Here is a 17,617-nt window from a genome sequence, read left to right on the forward strand (position 1 = left end):
ATTTTCATGCTTTGCCAGACTCCATGTTATACCACATTTGGACAGTTAGCTGAGAGGTTTTGTGGGCACCTGATGGACTGAAAGTGTTTTTTATCGGCCCTGAATTTAGTTATCATTCTTGGTATGGATAGAACTGTACATCTGAGAAGGAAATGTTGCCTCTGATGAAACGCATTAGCTCAGTTTCAGTTGCACCACTGTTTGAGAACTGTCTAAAAAATGTTAAGCAAATCACATTCATTGAAGAATGTTCTCTACATATTATTATATAAATCACAATTTAAACATTGTGTTTTGGAGTTACACATTTATTCTTGTGATATAATTATTCATTATTTTAACAGCTAAATAAGTTGTAATGATAAAACTGCATTGTGTCTAATAAAAAAATTCTTATCACAACAGATCTTAGATATTTATGTCACTGCCCTGAACCAAGGCCTGGTCCAGTTCGAACTAAAAGCCAATATTCGTATTGTTGTGTACATGACTCAGCAAACCTTGGGTAAGTCCTTCTGCAACATTAGCTCCTTGTTTCTACAGCCAACGGCAGTTCTTACATGTATACATTTATGCAGATGGATAGAAAAATATTCAGGCTGGTTTGGGTTTTTTAGTTTTAAAACATTTAAAGTAATTTTACCACTTTCTTAATCTCTCCATAAACTGTTTGACCCAAGGTTTTATCCAGTGTTAAAAACTTAAATACAGTATATTACAGGACTTAAACATCATTCAGAGTGTGTCAGGATTTTTTTTTCTTTTTTTACCTGAAGCTGTGGTACAGTAGCTGTGTTTGAAATCAGTCGATCGATGAGGTGATTGTCAAGGAGGGCGTTTGGTATGCAGTGAGGAAATCTGCAGGGTCACCGGGTCATTAGCATATTGCACAAATGTGTCGATCAGCCCTGCGTGGCTTTACCCTTTTCATCCACCGATGGATCTGTCTTCATTTGTGTCTGCATACAAAGGTCTGGGTTGCCTTTAAAATGATCCTGAAAGGTCAAACACTTCATCGTCTTCTCTCAGAGGGCGAGAAAGATGGGTGGTAAGGGGAAACACTTTGAATATTGCATCTCAGAATGCATAAGCTGATATGCCATGACGGACCCCAGAGAGAGCCCGTGGTGTCTTTTAACGTCCCAGGGGACAACAAGGAAAGTCCTATTCTTTAAACTGCAGCTCCAGTGGGCACACACACCATTTGGTAATAAAAGTGATCTCTCTGGAAGGCAGACAACCTTAAGTGAAAGGGAAAATGTTTTGAGGCAATATATTCTCGTTTTCATGAGCAACATTGACAAATATGCAAGGTAAAATGTTGTGTCAGAGCTGTGGCTTGGACGCGCAACAAACTGTAACACTGTGAGGGATTTTTAAAAGTGCTCTGTTGCAAGTCCAGCCTGCCTGAATCTATCCGCTGTAGTGAATGACCACTCAGAGAAGAAGACGTATTGTACTGAAAAAGAACATGAGAAATAAAATAAAATAAAAACACTGTAAAAAAGTGTTTTCTTACCTGATAGAGGTTATTTTTACAAACAAAGATTGAGTTCCGCTGAGGAGGGAGGTTGTTTATTTTTTGTCATAAGTTTAGCAGACCCTGCAAATGAAGATTACACTTCAACATCTAAATGTGGTATTTACAACCTGTTTTTAACAAAGGTGGGGCTACAATAACTTTTTTTAGTCAACAGATGAATTAAAATCTCTTATCTGTCTTAAAAATGCATAGTCCAGTTGTGAATTATTTTTGTTATGTATCAAGCTTTCAATATCTGTATATCTTATGACTCTTAACCATATTGGTATATACAATTAAATATTAATGTCTGAATCCAAATGTACTTGTGTTTCAGCACCACTAGTGGATTCAAATGCAATTCACAGTGGGTCGGCAATGCTTATGCTGATCAGCGTGGTCTTTGTTGGCATAGCTGCATTTTTTATCTACAAATTTAAAAGGTTTGTCCAGCCACATAGAATACTATACAGCCTTTAATTGTCTTTTGAATATAAAAAAATATCTTTTTGGTATGCTGTCTCTTTCAGGAAAATCCCTTGGATCCATGTGGAGACTGAAGACCGCCATGAGAAGGATCCGGAGGTGATAAGCACAGTAGGTCAAAACGATGCCATGTCCAAGGTCAAGCTCAGCGAGTTTCCGTCTCAGAAAGAACTCATGGAAAAAGAGCTGGAAGGCAGAAGCAGAGGTAATCAGTTTGAAATCAACATTTTTTGCAGTTTTGTGAAGCACACTGCTTTTAGGCAGTTTTGGAAAAAATATTGTGAAATCTACTCTTGTTTTATTTAAATTGCTTTGCTGCATTTTAAAATATATTCAACACCAGACATATATTATATTATATTATATTATATTATATTATATTATATTACATTATATTATCCATCCATCCATCCATTTTCCAAACCGCTTATTCCTCATGGGGTCGCGGGGGTTGCTGGTGCCTATTTCCAGCGTTCACTGGGCGAGAGGCGGGGTACACCCTGGACAGATCGCCAGTCTGTCGCAGACATTATATTATATTATATTATATTATATTATATTATATTATATTATATTCGTCCGTCCGTCCGTCCGTCTTCTTCCGCTTATCCGGGGTCGGGTCGCGGGGGTAGCAGCTTCAGTAGGGAAGCCCAGACGTCCCTCTCCCCAGCCACTTGGGCCAGCTCCTCAGGAGGAATCCCAAGGCGTTCCCAGGCCAGCCGGGAGACATAGTCCCTCCAGCGTGTCCTGGGTCTTCCCCTGGGCCTCCTCCCGGTGGGACGTGCCCGGAACACCTCACCAGGGAGGCGTCCAGGAGGCATCCTGACCAGATGCCCAAGCCACCTCAACTGGCTCCTCTCGACGTGGAGGAGCAGCGGCTCTACTCTGAGTCCTCCCCGGATGACTGAGCTCCTCACCCTATCTCTAAGGGAGAGCCCAGACACACTACGGAGAAAACTCATTTCAGCCGCTTGTATCCGGGATCTCGTTCTTTCGGTCACGACCCAAAGCTCGTGACCATAGATGAGGGTAGGAACGTAGATCGACTGGTAAATCGAGAGCTTCGCCTTTTGGCTCAGCTCTCTTTTCACCACAACGGATCGGTACAGCGCCCGCTTCACAGCAGACGCTGCACCAATCCGCCTGTCGATCTCCCGCTCCATCTTCCCCTCATTCGTGAACAAGACCCCAAGATACTTGAACTCCTCCACTAGGGGCAGCACATTCTCCCCAACCCGGAGAAGGCACTCTACCCTTTTCCGGTTCAAGACCATGGTCTCGGATTTGGAGGCACTGATCTTCATCCCGGCCACTTCGCACTCGGCTGCGAACCGCTCCAGTGAGAGCTGTAGATCACGCCCTGATGAAGCCAATAGGACCACGTCATCCGCGAATAGCAGAGACGCAATCCTAAGGCCACCAAAACGGATCCCCTCAACACCTTGGCTGCGCCTAGAAATTCTGTCCATAAAAGTTATGAACAGAATCGGTGACAAAGGGCAACCTTGGCGGAGTCCAACTCTCACCGGAAACGAGTCCGACTTACTGCCGGCAATGCGGACCAGACTCTGACACCGGTCGTACAGAGACCTGACAGCCCTTATTAAAGGGTCCGGTACTCCATACTCCCGGAGTACCCCCCACAGGATCCCCCGGGGGACACGGTCGAATGCCTTCTCCAGATCCACAAAGCACATGTAGACTGGTTGGGCAAACTCCCATGCCCCCTCAAGAATCCTGCTGAGGGTATAGAGCTGGTCCAGTGTTCCACGGCCAGGACGAAAACCACACTGCTCTGCCTGAATCCGAGATTCGACTATCCGACGGACCCTCCTTTCCAGAACCCCTGAATAGACCTTACCAGGGAGGCTTAAGAGTGTGATTCCCCTGTAGTTGGAACACACTCTCCGGTCCCCCTTTTTAAATAGGGGGACCACCACCCCAGTCTGCCAATCCAGGGGAACTGCCCCCGATGTCCACGCAATGTTGCAGAGCCGCGTTAACCAACACAGCCCCACAACATCCAGAGCCTTAAGGTACTCAGGGCGAATCTCATCCACCCCCGGGGCCTTGCCACCGAGGAGCTTTTTAACAACCTCGGCAACCTCAGCCCCAGAGATGGGAGAACCCGACCCAGAGTCCTCAGGCTCTGCTTCCACAATGGAAGACGTGTTGGTGGGATTAAGGAGGTCTTCGAAGTATTCCGCCCACCGACGCACGACGTCCCGAGTCGAGGTCAGCAGCACACCACCCCCACTGTAAACAGTGTTGGTACTGCACTGCTTCCCCCTCCTGAGACGCCGGATAGTGGACCAGAATCGCTTCAAAGCCGTACGGAAGTCTTTCTCCATGGCCTCTCCGAACTCTTCCCACGCCCGAGTTTTTGCCTCAGCGACCAGCCGAGCCGCCTGCCGCTTCGACTGCCTGTACACATCAGCTGCTTCCGGAGTCCCACAGGCCAAAAAAGCCCGGTAGGACTCCTTCTTCAGCTTGACGGCTTCCCTCACCGCTGGTGTCCACCAGCGGGTTCGAGGGTTGCCGCCGCGACATGCACTGACAACCTTGTGACCGCAGCTCCGACTAGCCGCCTCAACAATAGAGGCGTGGAACATGGTCCATTCAGACTCAATGTCCCCCGCCTCCCTCGGGACGTGTTTAAAGTTCTCCTGGAGGTGGGAGTTAAAGCTCCGCCTCACAGGGGACTCTGCCAGACGTTCCCAGCAAACCCTCACAGTGCGTTTGGGCCTGCCCGGTCGGACCGGCTTCCTCCCCCGCCATCGGAGCCAACTCACCACCAGGTAGTGGTCGGTGGAGAGCTCCGCCCCTCTCTTCACCCGAGTGTCCAAGACATACGGCCGCAGATCAGATGAAACGACAACAAAGTCGATCATTGAACTGCGACCTAGGGTGTCCTGGTGCCAAGAGCACATATGGACACCCTTATGCTTGAACATGGTGTTTGTGATGGACAATCCATGACGAGCACAGAAGTCCAACAACAAAACACCACTCGAGTTCAGATCAGGTGGGCCATTCCTCCCAACCACGCCCCTCCAGGTCCCACTGTCATTGCCCACGTGAGCGTTGAAGTCCCCCAGCAAAACGAGGGAGTCCCCAGGAGGGGCACTCTCCAGTACCCCTTCCAAGGACTCCAAAAAGGGTGGGTAATCTGAACTGCTGTTTGGCGCATAAGCGCAAACAACAGTCAGAACCCGTCCCCCCACACGAATGCGGAGGGAGGCCACCCTCTCGTTCACCGGGGAAAACCCCAACGTGCAGGCACCGAGATGGGGGGCAACAAGTATGCCAACCCCAGCTTATATTATATTATCCATCCATCCATCCATCCATTTTCCAAACCGCTTCTCCCTCATGGGGTCGCGGGGGGTGCTGGTGCCTATCTCCAGCGTTCACCGGGCGAGAGGCGGGGTATATTATATTATATTATATTATATTATATTATATTATATTATCTTTTGGGTTGGGGAGTTGTATTTTAAAAATGACGTTGATGCTCATGAGTCTTCAGCTCCAATGTAATATACTGAAAAGGTATACAACAGTGTAAATTACAAACACTAATTTCCATCTATCCAAAGCCAGTTTTAATGGCTATATTTTAGGATCTAGGGTGTGATGACTGTTATTCCGTATTTTTTGTTAAGGCTTAATTAAATACAGACTAATAATATATCTGTGAACTACTGTGATCCATTAATCCATTAAAACAGGATTTAAAGGATGACTGTCACTGTAAGAGAGTGATACCGATTAGCATTTTATTGCCCCAAAAATACACTACTTTGCATCTGAATGCATGTTAACAGCATTTGATGAAGCCTGAAGCAGCTCCATTGTATCAGTCTTCCTTTAATGGCTCATCTTAGAGTGATTCCAGCGTATGCTGTATTGAAGTGCAGCACACGTCCGAGGAGCTCCAACATCTTTATCACAGCAGTGTGTCATATTTTTTGCAAATTGCCCCCCAAGAGCACAACCACATCATATGCACGGAACCCAGATATCACTGTGACAAGTTAACTTTTTGATTGCTTTGCGCGACATCTTCTGTAAAGCCTTTTAGATGGCAGCTACTCAGTCCCTGCACACGGTGTGGACTGTTTGACAAAAGTAGCATTGCAGTGCTCCTGACGCAGACATGTGGGCTGCAGGCCTTTTTTGTGATCACTCAGCAGTTTTGTCTGTACTTCTTTTCTGGGCTGTTTCTACCTTTTTTAAGTCATTGCTGAGCTGAGACAACTTAACTCATTTTAGGATAATCCAAAAAGTGTTTGTTTGCCAAAGAGGTGAAGAGCATTGGACCTCACTGGACGTCTTAGAATCGACAGAACAAATGAATTTGCACCTTTTTGGTATAAGCCTTAATGTTTTTTTTTTATAATATTGGTTTCACTTTCTTTTATCTTGAATTTGCCAGAGATACAAATGTTCTTACAAAGGATACTGTACTTATATCTTATCATGCAACGGTTGATACATGATAGCATTATAATACACATAATTTGCAAATGTTGATGTTTTAGATTCTTTGTAAACCCACGATGGAAGTCACATTCCCCACAGAAAATCGGTCTTCTCCATCAACAATGTCTTAGTCAAGTTTTTCTCCTTACAAAATTAGAGGTGCGGTATGATGAAGTTACCATGTAACCACATAGGGCTGTGAGGAAATCAAAGTTTTGCAGATGTTTCTGTAACATCACCAATATTTTCAATCACTTTATCCAAGCTAAAATTTAGAAATCAACTCAGTTCAAATTTACCAAAGTCGCATTCCTGTGGTCATCGAGGCTGCAAAACTCTTGATCAGCTTAAATATGTGGCTTAAAAGATACAATGCGGGAGAAATAAATGTGAATAATAGATTAAATAGATAGACAAAAGAAATTCACCACTTCACAAAGCTCAGTGTCAACTTGCAGACACTTAAGATTTTAACGTGTAAAAAGCTCCACTGGAGTAAAATCACCTGATGGCTCGCTGGCTGCCATCAGTTGGATTACACATCTTTATCCCAGAGATGCTCTAATTAACTGAGCAAACATGCAACACACTGTGTTAGAGCTGATTTCCTTGTAATCAAATTGACACAGAACAGTTGATGAAACAGGTGACAAAAAATTTGGCTAAAATAACCTTTAAAAAAAGTTACAATAAATGTCACCCAGGAGAGAAATGTACTAATGCTGCGGCAAACCAATATCACTGTGCCCTGTAAACTTCGGATCAATGTTATCTCAAATTAGGTCACAACATTTTTTTCTTGACAAAACAACACAGTTTAAAATATTATCTTTTTTTATCTACCTCAAACAGCTGCTTAATCAGTTTAGATGACATGAAGCAATGCTTTTTTAACAGACAGACAGACAGACAGACAGACAGACAGACAGACAGATAGATAGATAGATAGATAGATAGATAGATAGATAGATAGATAGATAGATAGATAGATAGATAGATAGATAGATAGATAGATAGATAGATAGTGTCCCAGGAAAGGTGGTCTGAGGGGAAATTCATTTTAAAGTAATATTAGTGTGCTCAAACCTGTACTCAGGTGCTACGTGGTCAGGATCAGATTGCCCAGAGCAAACATCTGTGTGAAGAGACTCAATGTTTCCTCATTAGAGTGCAAATGACTTTATAAGCTGCAACTGGGAGTTCTTGATAGATGTCATAGTACCGTTTGGAGAAAAAGACGACAAGTACAGCATTAAGTCATAGAAAATTGTGAGTAAAAGTCATTTATTCGATTTATGCTGTCAAAGGACCAAACTAGGAGCCCAGAAACATACGTAATTATGTTCGTTTTTTTTTTTTGTTTTTTTTTTACATGCAAAAGCCTGAGACCTTTTCATTACCCTGTGGTGGTTTTATGATCTGGGTGAAAAGGCTTTTTTTCAAGGGTGACATGGCCTGCGGGGCACCAAAGGGCAAAAGGAAAAACAATAAGGCAAAACGCCTATCTTGTTCTAAGTCTGACATACTTGAACTAGGCAGACCTCAACTGGATTATCCTGCAGTGATTATAAATGCTTTAGAACAGTGCTTTTCTTTTGTCACACCTCCACTTTATTTCTATAAATCTATCAAAATGAATGAATGTTAGCTCAACATCTTCTAGCTATTAATGTCATAACACACAACTTTGAAAAGCGTGTGTTCGGTTGTGTGTGGGGCTCCAGAAGGAACCCCCACCCTCCATTTGCAACAATGCAGTGAGTGAGAAAAGAAAAAAACTATACCCGAAGAAGAACTGACCATGAATGAAATGACAGACAGGAGAGATCTGCTGTTAGTTAAGCTGAGATAACAACCTAGATTGACCAGTTTATATATTTTAGCAGAGTTAAATGTCTTGTTGGGGTATGAGGAAGTAAGTAAGCTGAAGATGCATCCTACAAGAACTAAATGTCCATTTTAAAATGTAATTTCCAGGTTAGTTCTTGTCAAAATTTACTGCTTTTATCACTTTTCTGAAACGCTCAAGATGTATACTTTGATATTGCTTCAGAGCTGACTTCAGCTCATATATTGCAGTTATTCTCACAGCTCTTACTGGATTGCAAGGTTAAAAATGGTGAACAATATAGTAGTGAAAGAGCATTTTTCAACCCAGAAGCTTTTAGAGACTGGGACCAAAACTAAAGCAGAGTAAACATTAGGCTCGCATTCATCATGCTTGTGGGAACATTACTCTAAATGAATTATGGCATAGCTCTGCAACTCCAAGCTGCAACAAAAATGAGTTATTGCAGCTTCAGTGGCAATTAACTTGTGTAATCAACAACAGTCTAATATATTTATAATTACATAAATTGGTCAGAAATGATTTGAAATGACTAAGATGTAGCGTGGAAAAATGCGCCAGAGAAATTATTGCACCGACTCTGTAAACGACATCATCAGTGAAATTTACATGTCTCATTAGATGTGAACTCGCTCACGTGGGAAGTATAAAGTTCACTGTGTGTAGTCGTAAACAAACGATACACAGCTTATATTCTGCAGCTTGGAAGAGTAATCGCAAAGGTGAAGGATTTATTTTGTGCTCGTTTCCCTCGTGGATGCAGGGTTCTTCATATCTTTTTAGACTATGTGCATTATTAGTTCCCACAGAGTTTTACAAGATATTTAATTCAACCTTTTAAATCATAATTTTTACCTTCACTTTACCAATTCAAGCATTACAAATTGCATTTGTGCTATAGCCCCCCCCCCCCACCATTTATTACAGTAATAAATATTCAAATACCTGAAATATATGTTCATGCTTACAAAATTAAAGGGAAACTACCGTCATTTAACTTAATTTCTGTTTCTACCATTTGTCTTTTAGCTCACCCCTAATTACATTAATTTCTTTGTTTGACTTTGAAAAGTACCTAAAAAAAAGTACCTAGCTAATAAGTGGTCGAGCACAGAGCTGGAAGTCATTAGGATCTTAACGTATTTTGCCTTTCCTCTGGGCATAAGTGCATTTTGTGTGAAAATGTGTTCATCTCTAAGAGAAAGAACACATTTCCTTCCTGTATGGTGTGTTGGCTGGACGTCCGCATGTTGTATGCGCTTATGTATAAGCATTAAATTGTACCCAAGGTTGAGCTTGACGTGTGGAGCTCTACAACTTATTTTTTTTAGCAGTGAATCATCTCGTTACTGAGGAGTGCTATATAAATAAACTTGCCTTGCCTTGCCTTCTGTTTTCTCGAGGCTTCTTGATTATGTTACATCAGTGAGTTTAACATGTCGCCTTAAACATAGGAGTGTAACAGTTCACATTTTCATACCGAAAATATGTGGTACAGCCCTGTCAGTTCAGTCTGCACGTGTGCAGAACAACATTTTTTTATAGCTGAATACACGCAGGATGTTAAGTGCACAACTCAACGTTCTGTAACGCAGTTTTAAATAGAGCTAAAAAAAAAAAAAAAAAACGAGAGCACTCAACAATTTGTTCTTTGGTAACATTAAGGTTTCTCACGCAGCAGCAGTAGAGAGAGAAAGGTGAGCCTAACCAAAACTTTAACTCTTCATCATTTTAACAGCAAAAATGTATGTAGCCCCCCTGCATTTAACTGAATTACTCACCTGCAACAACGTCAAGCTGAATATAAACATCACTGATACTGATAAAAATCAGCTCCATGGTGTTTTAAACCTTTTTTATTCCCACGTCTTTACACTCTTATAAAAAACAATCTTTTATGATAATGACCATTTCAAAGTGGTTTTATTGTATCATCCATCCATCCCCTTAGTCCATCCTTTATCAGTTACCAGAATCAAGAATTATCTCCAGTCAGTTCTATAGTTGCAATTTTTTTATTTGTTTCTCATTGTTGAAGCAAATAGAAAATGCATTAAACAGTGACTTTGAATCAGAAAAGTCCACCTTTGGGTTTTCTCAAATACACAAATATTTTAAAGTGTGTGAAAAACCTCTGAATTTGAAGAAAGTTAAAATAATAATAATAATAATAATAATAATAATAATAATAATAATAATAATAATAATAATAATAATAATAATAATAATAATAATAATCTATTATTATGCCATTTAGCCAAGAAAAATAATTTTGACCATCCTAATTTACTTAGAACAGCAAATGTTTTGTTTCTTTGTGTGCATTGCGTGGAAACATCTGGTTTCAACTCTTAACCGTGTTTAAACAAACATTTGTTAATCTGACAAACTTCATACTTCCTCAAGACCATGTGAACAGCCCAGTTGTTGATCTCTCTCATCTGACTGTCATGGCGTGTGCACATACAAAGCTCCATCTAGTAGTCCCCTGCTGTTATTTTGCATGAAGGAAGGACTGGATAAGATAAGGTTCACACTCCTTGGGCAGAAAATGTTTAAACAGTTAACAGTGTTTTTTGGTGGGTGAGAAAAAGTCGTTTCTTTTCAGTTTAATGAATCTCACCCAGTGCTATCGCACCGCTGGGTCCTTAGGGAACCTATGCATCCTAACTCCGCCCATTATTGCCTTGCTACAATAAGCAGCTACACATTTTGAGGCAGGCATATCATTGTTAAAAAGGTTTTTGTTCTGTGTTCTACGTACACCAAGACTCCATCCGTCATTGGGGATCCAGGTGGCATTTCATCCTTCAAATATGGTAGTCACTTTCTGTTTTGTTTTGGGATTTTTTTTGGTCAAAAATGTGTTAAAAAGTACAGGAAAGGTTGTGATTTATTTAGGTTTCAAACTTACAATAATTATAGGTTTTATATAATATTCGTCCTTTGAGATGCATGCCATGCTCCTTTAGTGTGACAACAATTTAATGGTATGGTTTAGTTTTTTACCAACATGCATGGGTGTTAAGTTGAAATCAGGCATGTAGAATTATATAAATAAAGTATGTATGTTAAAGGATCACAAACTTCTATGGCCAAAGATAAAGGGAGTCATTATCAATCTCAAAATGCTGAGTGCCATGTAAAACAAAATCAATATATGAGGAACAATTTGTAAAATAATTATGTCACAACAGTCTATTGACAACAAACTTTGCACTTGTTTTTTTTTATGTTCCCAGGAGGATTTGGGAGAAGTATGGAGAGAATTGTCACAAGAGAATTTCCAAACTGTACTAATGTCTAAGACATGAGTAAGTACTGTGTGTTGTGTTTTGATTGTGCTTAGTTTGCTTAGGTTTTTATTTTTTTATTTATTTATGTCATGCTGATTGCTACAATTGTTCAGTCATTTTTAACTCATGTGGATAGGGGTAAGTAGTTTACAGTATCTCAGTTGTATAGATCCTTCCATCTGAATGTGTCCAACTGCTCAAATTAAAGGTAGAGTGGATGATTTTCCCTAGAAATGTAGGTAAGAAACACCCAAGTCCCTTTTTGAATAACTCCACATGTGCAACACCATCCTACCTGTTCCTCCACTCCTCAGGGGGATCATTAGAAGAGAATCTCCCAAATCCACTCTGGTCTTATTTCTTTATTCTGGGGTCTTGGTCTTCTTCTCATTTAAACATGTAAGACAGTTTGCTTCTTGCGACTGTCAGCCATTTTCGTAGTATACGGTGAGAGCAGCGGAGCTACAAAGAAGGACTGAAACCGAAGCTAACTTAAACACTAGAAGTGCGCATACACAGCCAGCAAGTGGAAACTAAGAAGGAACGCACTTGCATACTGGCATTACGTGAGCAACGATTGGCATGTGGGACAACGAATAGAGAAGGTGATACTCCTGGTTCTCAAAGCCGAAAAAGATCATCCACTATACCTTTAACTCATGATGGCCCTAAAACTTCCATAGTGGCTAATATAAATGTTTTATAAATAGTTTGAGAATACTGTCCAAATTTTAAAACTTTGTACTGTGTTTATCATATCTGAGTCATTCTTCTTTAAGATCATAGACAAGTCAAATATAACAATTGTTAAAAGAAAAAAAAGTGTTAGAAAACATAGACATTCACCGGCCACTTTATTAAGTATTTCTTGCTCGTTCCTGGTTGGACTCCATTTAGACTTCAGAACTGCCTGGCATAGATTCCACAAGGTTCTGAAAACTTTCCTCAGAGATTTTAGTCCACATGATTGCATGTTACCCTACCATCTAAATGTTGCAGCTCAAATCAGGACTCATCAGACCTGGCGACTGGAAATTTTTCCATTCAGCTTACGGTCAGACTGTAACCTCAGCATCCTGCTCCTTATAGCAGCAGCACCCAGTGTGATCTTCTGCTGCTGTAGTCCATCTGGTTCATGGTTCGACAGTCGCTGTGCGTTTAAGAGATGGTGTTCTGCATACCTTGATTGTAACGTGATCATTTCAGGTACAGTTGTCTTTCTGACGTCTAAAAACCAGTCCGTCAATTCTCTTCTGACATCAACAAGGTAGTTTTTCCACAAAACTGCCAGACACTGGATAGGTTCCCTTTTGTTGACAAATTTCTCTAAAGCCAAGGGACGGTTGTGGGTAAAAAAATCCCACAACCGTCAGTTTCTGAAATACATAGACCTAGTACCAATAACCAAAGTAATTTAAATCTGTTTTCTAGGTTTGACCTTCAACAAGTTGTCTCTACCACACCTAGTTGCATTAAGCTACTGCCAAGTGATTGGCTGAGCCACTGTTTGTGTTACCAACCCATTGAACAGATGTACCTAATAAAGTGACCCGTGAGTGTAATTTAATTAAGAAAAGTACAAGTGTAATGTAGATTTCTGCACAAGAAAAATATGTTTATGATGTTTTGTCTATTAGTTTGCTTCATTTGGACCTACCTAAAGGGATATCAAAACATTGGACTCAAAACGAAAGAATGTTTTTTTTATACATATATATATATATAAATATGTCTTGCAAGACTTGTTAATACTGTTTCCTATTTTTGTTTAATATATTCCCCCTACTGCACACATTGACCCAGGATGTAAACTGTTAACTGTGTCTTGCCTCAAAATTATGATTATTACGTTATGTGAAATTTTGGAGCATAAATGTGTTTTTACCTTTCTAGTGACAGAGATCTTTTTGTTGTAAATATTATCCAGATGTGTACAATTGTCCAGATCTGATTACTGTGAATGCTGAAAGGACAGAAACATGTTGTGGTTTTGCTCTGTGAGATTACAGCGATGCTTTCAAAGACTGCTTCTAAGATGATGGAAGACTGGCCATATTAAAGTTGGGATTGTTGATACTTTGTACATAGCAAAAAAAAAAAAAAGGGATACAGTAGAGTAAAGTCAATAAAGTCTTGTGTTTCCATCTGCTTCAGCTCGACAATAAGCTTTATGCTCACTTTGGCTACTTTGTCATCTACAACAGCATGCCTCGATTAGCTGTGAACAAAGACTATATTGGGGGGTCTGTGTGCGTGTGTGTGTGTGTGTGTGTGTGTGTGTGTGTGTGTGTGTGTGTGTGTGTGTGTGTGTGTGTGTGCACATGCGCACGTGTGTTTGTGTGTACAACATATATGTTTATGGTGATTTTAAAGTTTACTTGACAAATTATCAGACATAAAAAAATAATAAACATGTTGTCTAAAGGTCTCGTGCAGTTGCTCAAAGGTTATGCATGGTATATCTACAATATTGTACCTTTTTGTCAGTTATAGGAACATTGTCATGTTTTAGGTTACATTTCTTACTGTGAACAAATTAACATTACAAAACTGCTGAAAATAAATGTATTTTTATATGTTTTTTAATGATTTTATTTCTGTTTTGTATGTCCCTCCAGTATGTGTTCTATAGGACTATGTGCAAACATTTCTCTGTTCTCGTGACATAATCCTAACAAAAAAAAGGTTCAAGAAGCTGTGTTCTCAAAAGCCTTGCCCCAGTGTTATCTGAAACACCGGTGCCTTGTAACAGGGAGTGTATCAGCCTCAACATACTGCTCTTAATGATCTCACACAGGCTCTGAAGTCAGCTTTAATGGGGAGAGGTGTGATAACGGCCACATGAAGATTCCCATCTGACATTTAGACTGAGCTCCATTTCACCTCTTTCGCCCAGTTAGCCTGTTACAGATGGTTTCTGTTTTAATGGGAACAATTACAAGGCTGTGGACCACGATGAGAAACAGATGATTTGGTAAAGAGGAACTCCGGGCATTACGACGGCGTCCTCCCTTTCTTACAATGCAGAAGAGAACGGCTGCGCGTTAAAATGCCACACAAACTGCCAGATTGGAGGACGTAAACTTCACACTCAAGGCGGTTGCAAAACAGGCCCATCTTCTGCTTTGCATTTTGCTTGCCACTTCAACAGCTACGTATCCCGCACACACACACACCAATCTTCATCACTCAAACAGCCATCAACGCCCCAAGAGTCTTATTCTCGCCTGTGCTCTCAGTCTGAATTAACACCAAGGCTTCTATCTAACCGCCCTGGGATGTTCTGCGGTGCACAATCAAATTGAACGGTGACAATCACTAATGGATGATTCGCTGCAGCCAGACACTGTAATGTAGCACTCAATGAAAGGAAACATGCTCATCAATTTCACACTGTGGCTAACACAATATTGCTGTGGGTTATTGTTGTGGGACATTTTTCATTCAAGGTGCCATCCAGAGTAGGAAAATCTTCCTTGTTGACCGGGTGCGTGTTGATTTCCAGGAGAGGGGGATAATTAATTTGTTGCACAGTGGGAGAGCCAAGGAACCAGCCAATTAGAATCACTCCAGGATACTCAGCACAGTTCATTGTCCTCCCACTCTGCCCCTTTGTAACAAGAAAATGGCTGCAGCGAAACTTTGGGCATGCTAAGCACTTATTAGGGAAAGCGCTAAACAACATCCTATCCAACAGAGGAAGAGTGTGAAGTCAAAACCGCTGGTCCAATGCAGAGTTGGGTAACAGGGATCCAGTCGAAAGGGTTCACACTTGTTGAATATTTTGAGTTTTAAAGTTACAAACTTCAGTGTATCTTTTAAGGATTTTGTGTATTAGAAAACCACAAAGCAGTGCCTGATTCTGAAGCAGAGTGAAAGTGATTGGCATAGTTATGCACATTTTTTGTCAATAAAAATCTGAAAAATGTGGCCAGCGCTTGCATTTAGCTCTCCTTAATTAGGGTTTGTGTCACCAACAGCTGCAAACATTGGGGGCATGTCTATACAAGCTTTGCACATCAACAATTGTTTGTAGATATGCTGCTTCGTTGTTGCAGAATAGCACAAATTCTGCTAGATTGGATTGAGTGACCATCAGTTTCTGAGTCTTGCCACAGTTTCCTTACCTGACTCCGCCAGATAGATTTGCTCTGCATATCCATCTGGAAACCTTCCGTTGAAGTAATTTTGGGAAGGGGCGAAAATACTGGTTAGCTGATTGGCCTATGTTGGTGATAGATGGGCCAAATGAACCAATCAGATTCGTCGTCACTCTGTTACGAGCGACGACGAAAACACAACCACAAGCCAAGCTACTCTTGCTGCTGCAGGTAAAGGCTCGTTAGCTCAGCAAAGAAATACTCTGTAATTCCGATAAAACTTGCTCGATAGCCACGCTAACGCTAGTTTCATCGGCTGAAGCCGCCATGTTCTTTAGACTGAACTGTCGCGCTTCTCGTTGCGTCACATCTCAACCCGCCTCAAAGCCAACGCTGATTGGACGTTCGTTTGGTGAACGGCTCCAAATTTTCTTTAACGGAAAGTAGCCAGACTGATCTGCGAGTGAAACCTTGAAAGCTCGCGAGATTAGGATGGTCTCACGAGGCTAACAGTTTCCCAGTTTGATTCTGGTCTGTAGTTTAACCAAGCCATTTACCATATTTTTCAGACTATAAGGTGCACTTAAAATTAGATTTTCTCAAAAAATTGATAATGCGCCTTTTAATCCGGTGCGCTTTATATATGATTATTGCCGTTCTTACTGACCAATTTTATGTTGTACAATGCGCTCAAAAATCTGTTAAAATGTGTAAGTACCACTTTAGTAAGCAATGAAGCCACTCCGCTCAATGTATATTCGGAGCATTACGGCACACTGTGCCACTACCTGATCGTACCCCTGAGATGTCTACAAGACTGCCTGACTGCCTGGGAGTCTGCTGGAAAAGAAACGGCTCTAGGTGCTCAGCTAGCTAGGCACACATTTTATCATCTGTTATGCCGCTTCGTCCCACTGGCAGAAAGTGTGTGAATTGTAGGAATTTGCCACAAGAAATGTAGGCAACAGTACGTTCGACTATGAAGGGTAAAACCTCCGCGGAGAATCAGCGCGGAGTCCACCAACATCACAGTATGCGCACAGTACACCGAGTATGTGGGAGCCTTTAGGCAACCCGCGCCAGGAGTACGCGCTAGCAACAAAAAACCTAGTAAGTTAATTCAATATAAAAGTTACGTTTATTTTGGCCTTATTAACTTAATGAAATCCACCAGAGTGCCATATCAGGTCCCTGAGCAAGACACTTAACCCCAGAATGCTCTCTGGGCACCACATAGTGGTGGGAGTGGTTTAATGTAGAGGACAAATTTCTTTGGAATGTACAAAGATGCAATGACAAGTAAAGATGATGATGGTTATGGATATTATCAGTATTGTATTATTAAATCAATTGATCCAAATTGGCAGGGTATGCTTGATAACTTCTGCACAGTGTGTAAAGATCTGCCTGAACTCGCTCAAAGGTATTTCCTCATTTTTGCAAAAGGGCCAAAAATTTCAGTTTTGGTCTCCACTGAACAGTGCGCCTTTTTCCAACTATGTGCTACAAACTGAACATCATATTCCATAGAAGCTAGATGTATGGAGTGAATGACAGAATGACCCTCACATGAGTTGTAGATTTAGTATGTGTTCACTTGGCAGCTTAATCCTCTAAATTTGGTGAATGCTAAAGGCAATTAGTTGCACTGGATTTTCTATAGAAGTATCCAAGGAAAAGGGGATCAATAAAATGCATGCCACACTTTTCAGTTTTTTTTTATTTATTAAAAAACAACAACCTTGAAACACAAATATTGTTTTTCTTCCTCTTCAAAATTATAGACTACTTTGTGTTGGCCTCTCGGTCAAAAATCTCCGTCAAATACATTGAAGTTTCTGGTGGTAACGTGTCGAGATTGAAAAACGTCCTAGGCCCT

General features: G+C 41.1%; 1 protein-coding gene across 3 annotated transcripts in view; it reads left to right on the plus strand.

Annotated features, from left to right (window-relative positions):
- Positions 1-14,219, plus strand: part of LOC105920522 (VPS10 domain-containing receptor SorCS3) — an 88,729-nt gene extending 74,510 nt beyond the window's left edge. For 2 of the 3 annotated variants that reach the window (XM_036126431.1, XM_036126433.1), the window contains exons 24-27: positions 406-505; positions 1,860-1,965; positions 2,053-2,213; positions 11,585-14,219. In XM_036126431.1, coding sequence (XP_035982324.1) covers positions 406-505; positions 1,860-1,965; positions 2,053-2,213; positions 11,585-11,649 — 432 coding nt within the window. In that variant the 3' untranslated portion in view covers positions 11,650-14,219. The remainder of the gene's footprint in view (positions 1-405; positions 506-1,859; positions 1,966-2,052; positions 2,214-11,584) is intronic. The other variant, XM_036126432.1, reaches the window with a different exon arrangement.
- The last annotated feature ends 3,398 nt before the right edge of the window (positions 14,220-17,617 follow it).

The sequence above is a fragment of the Fundulus heteroclitus genome, chromosome 22, assembly GCF_011125445.2.
Source record: "Fundulus heteroclitus isolate FHET01 chromosome 22, MU-UCD_Fhet_4.1, whole genome shotgun sequence".
Lineage (NCBI taxonomy): Eukaryota > Metazoa > Chordata > Actinopteri > Cyprinodontiformes > Fundulidae > Fundulus > Fundulus heteroclitus.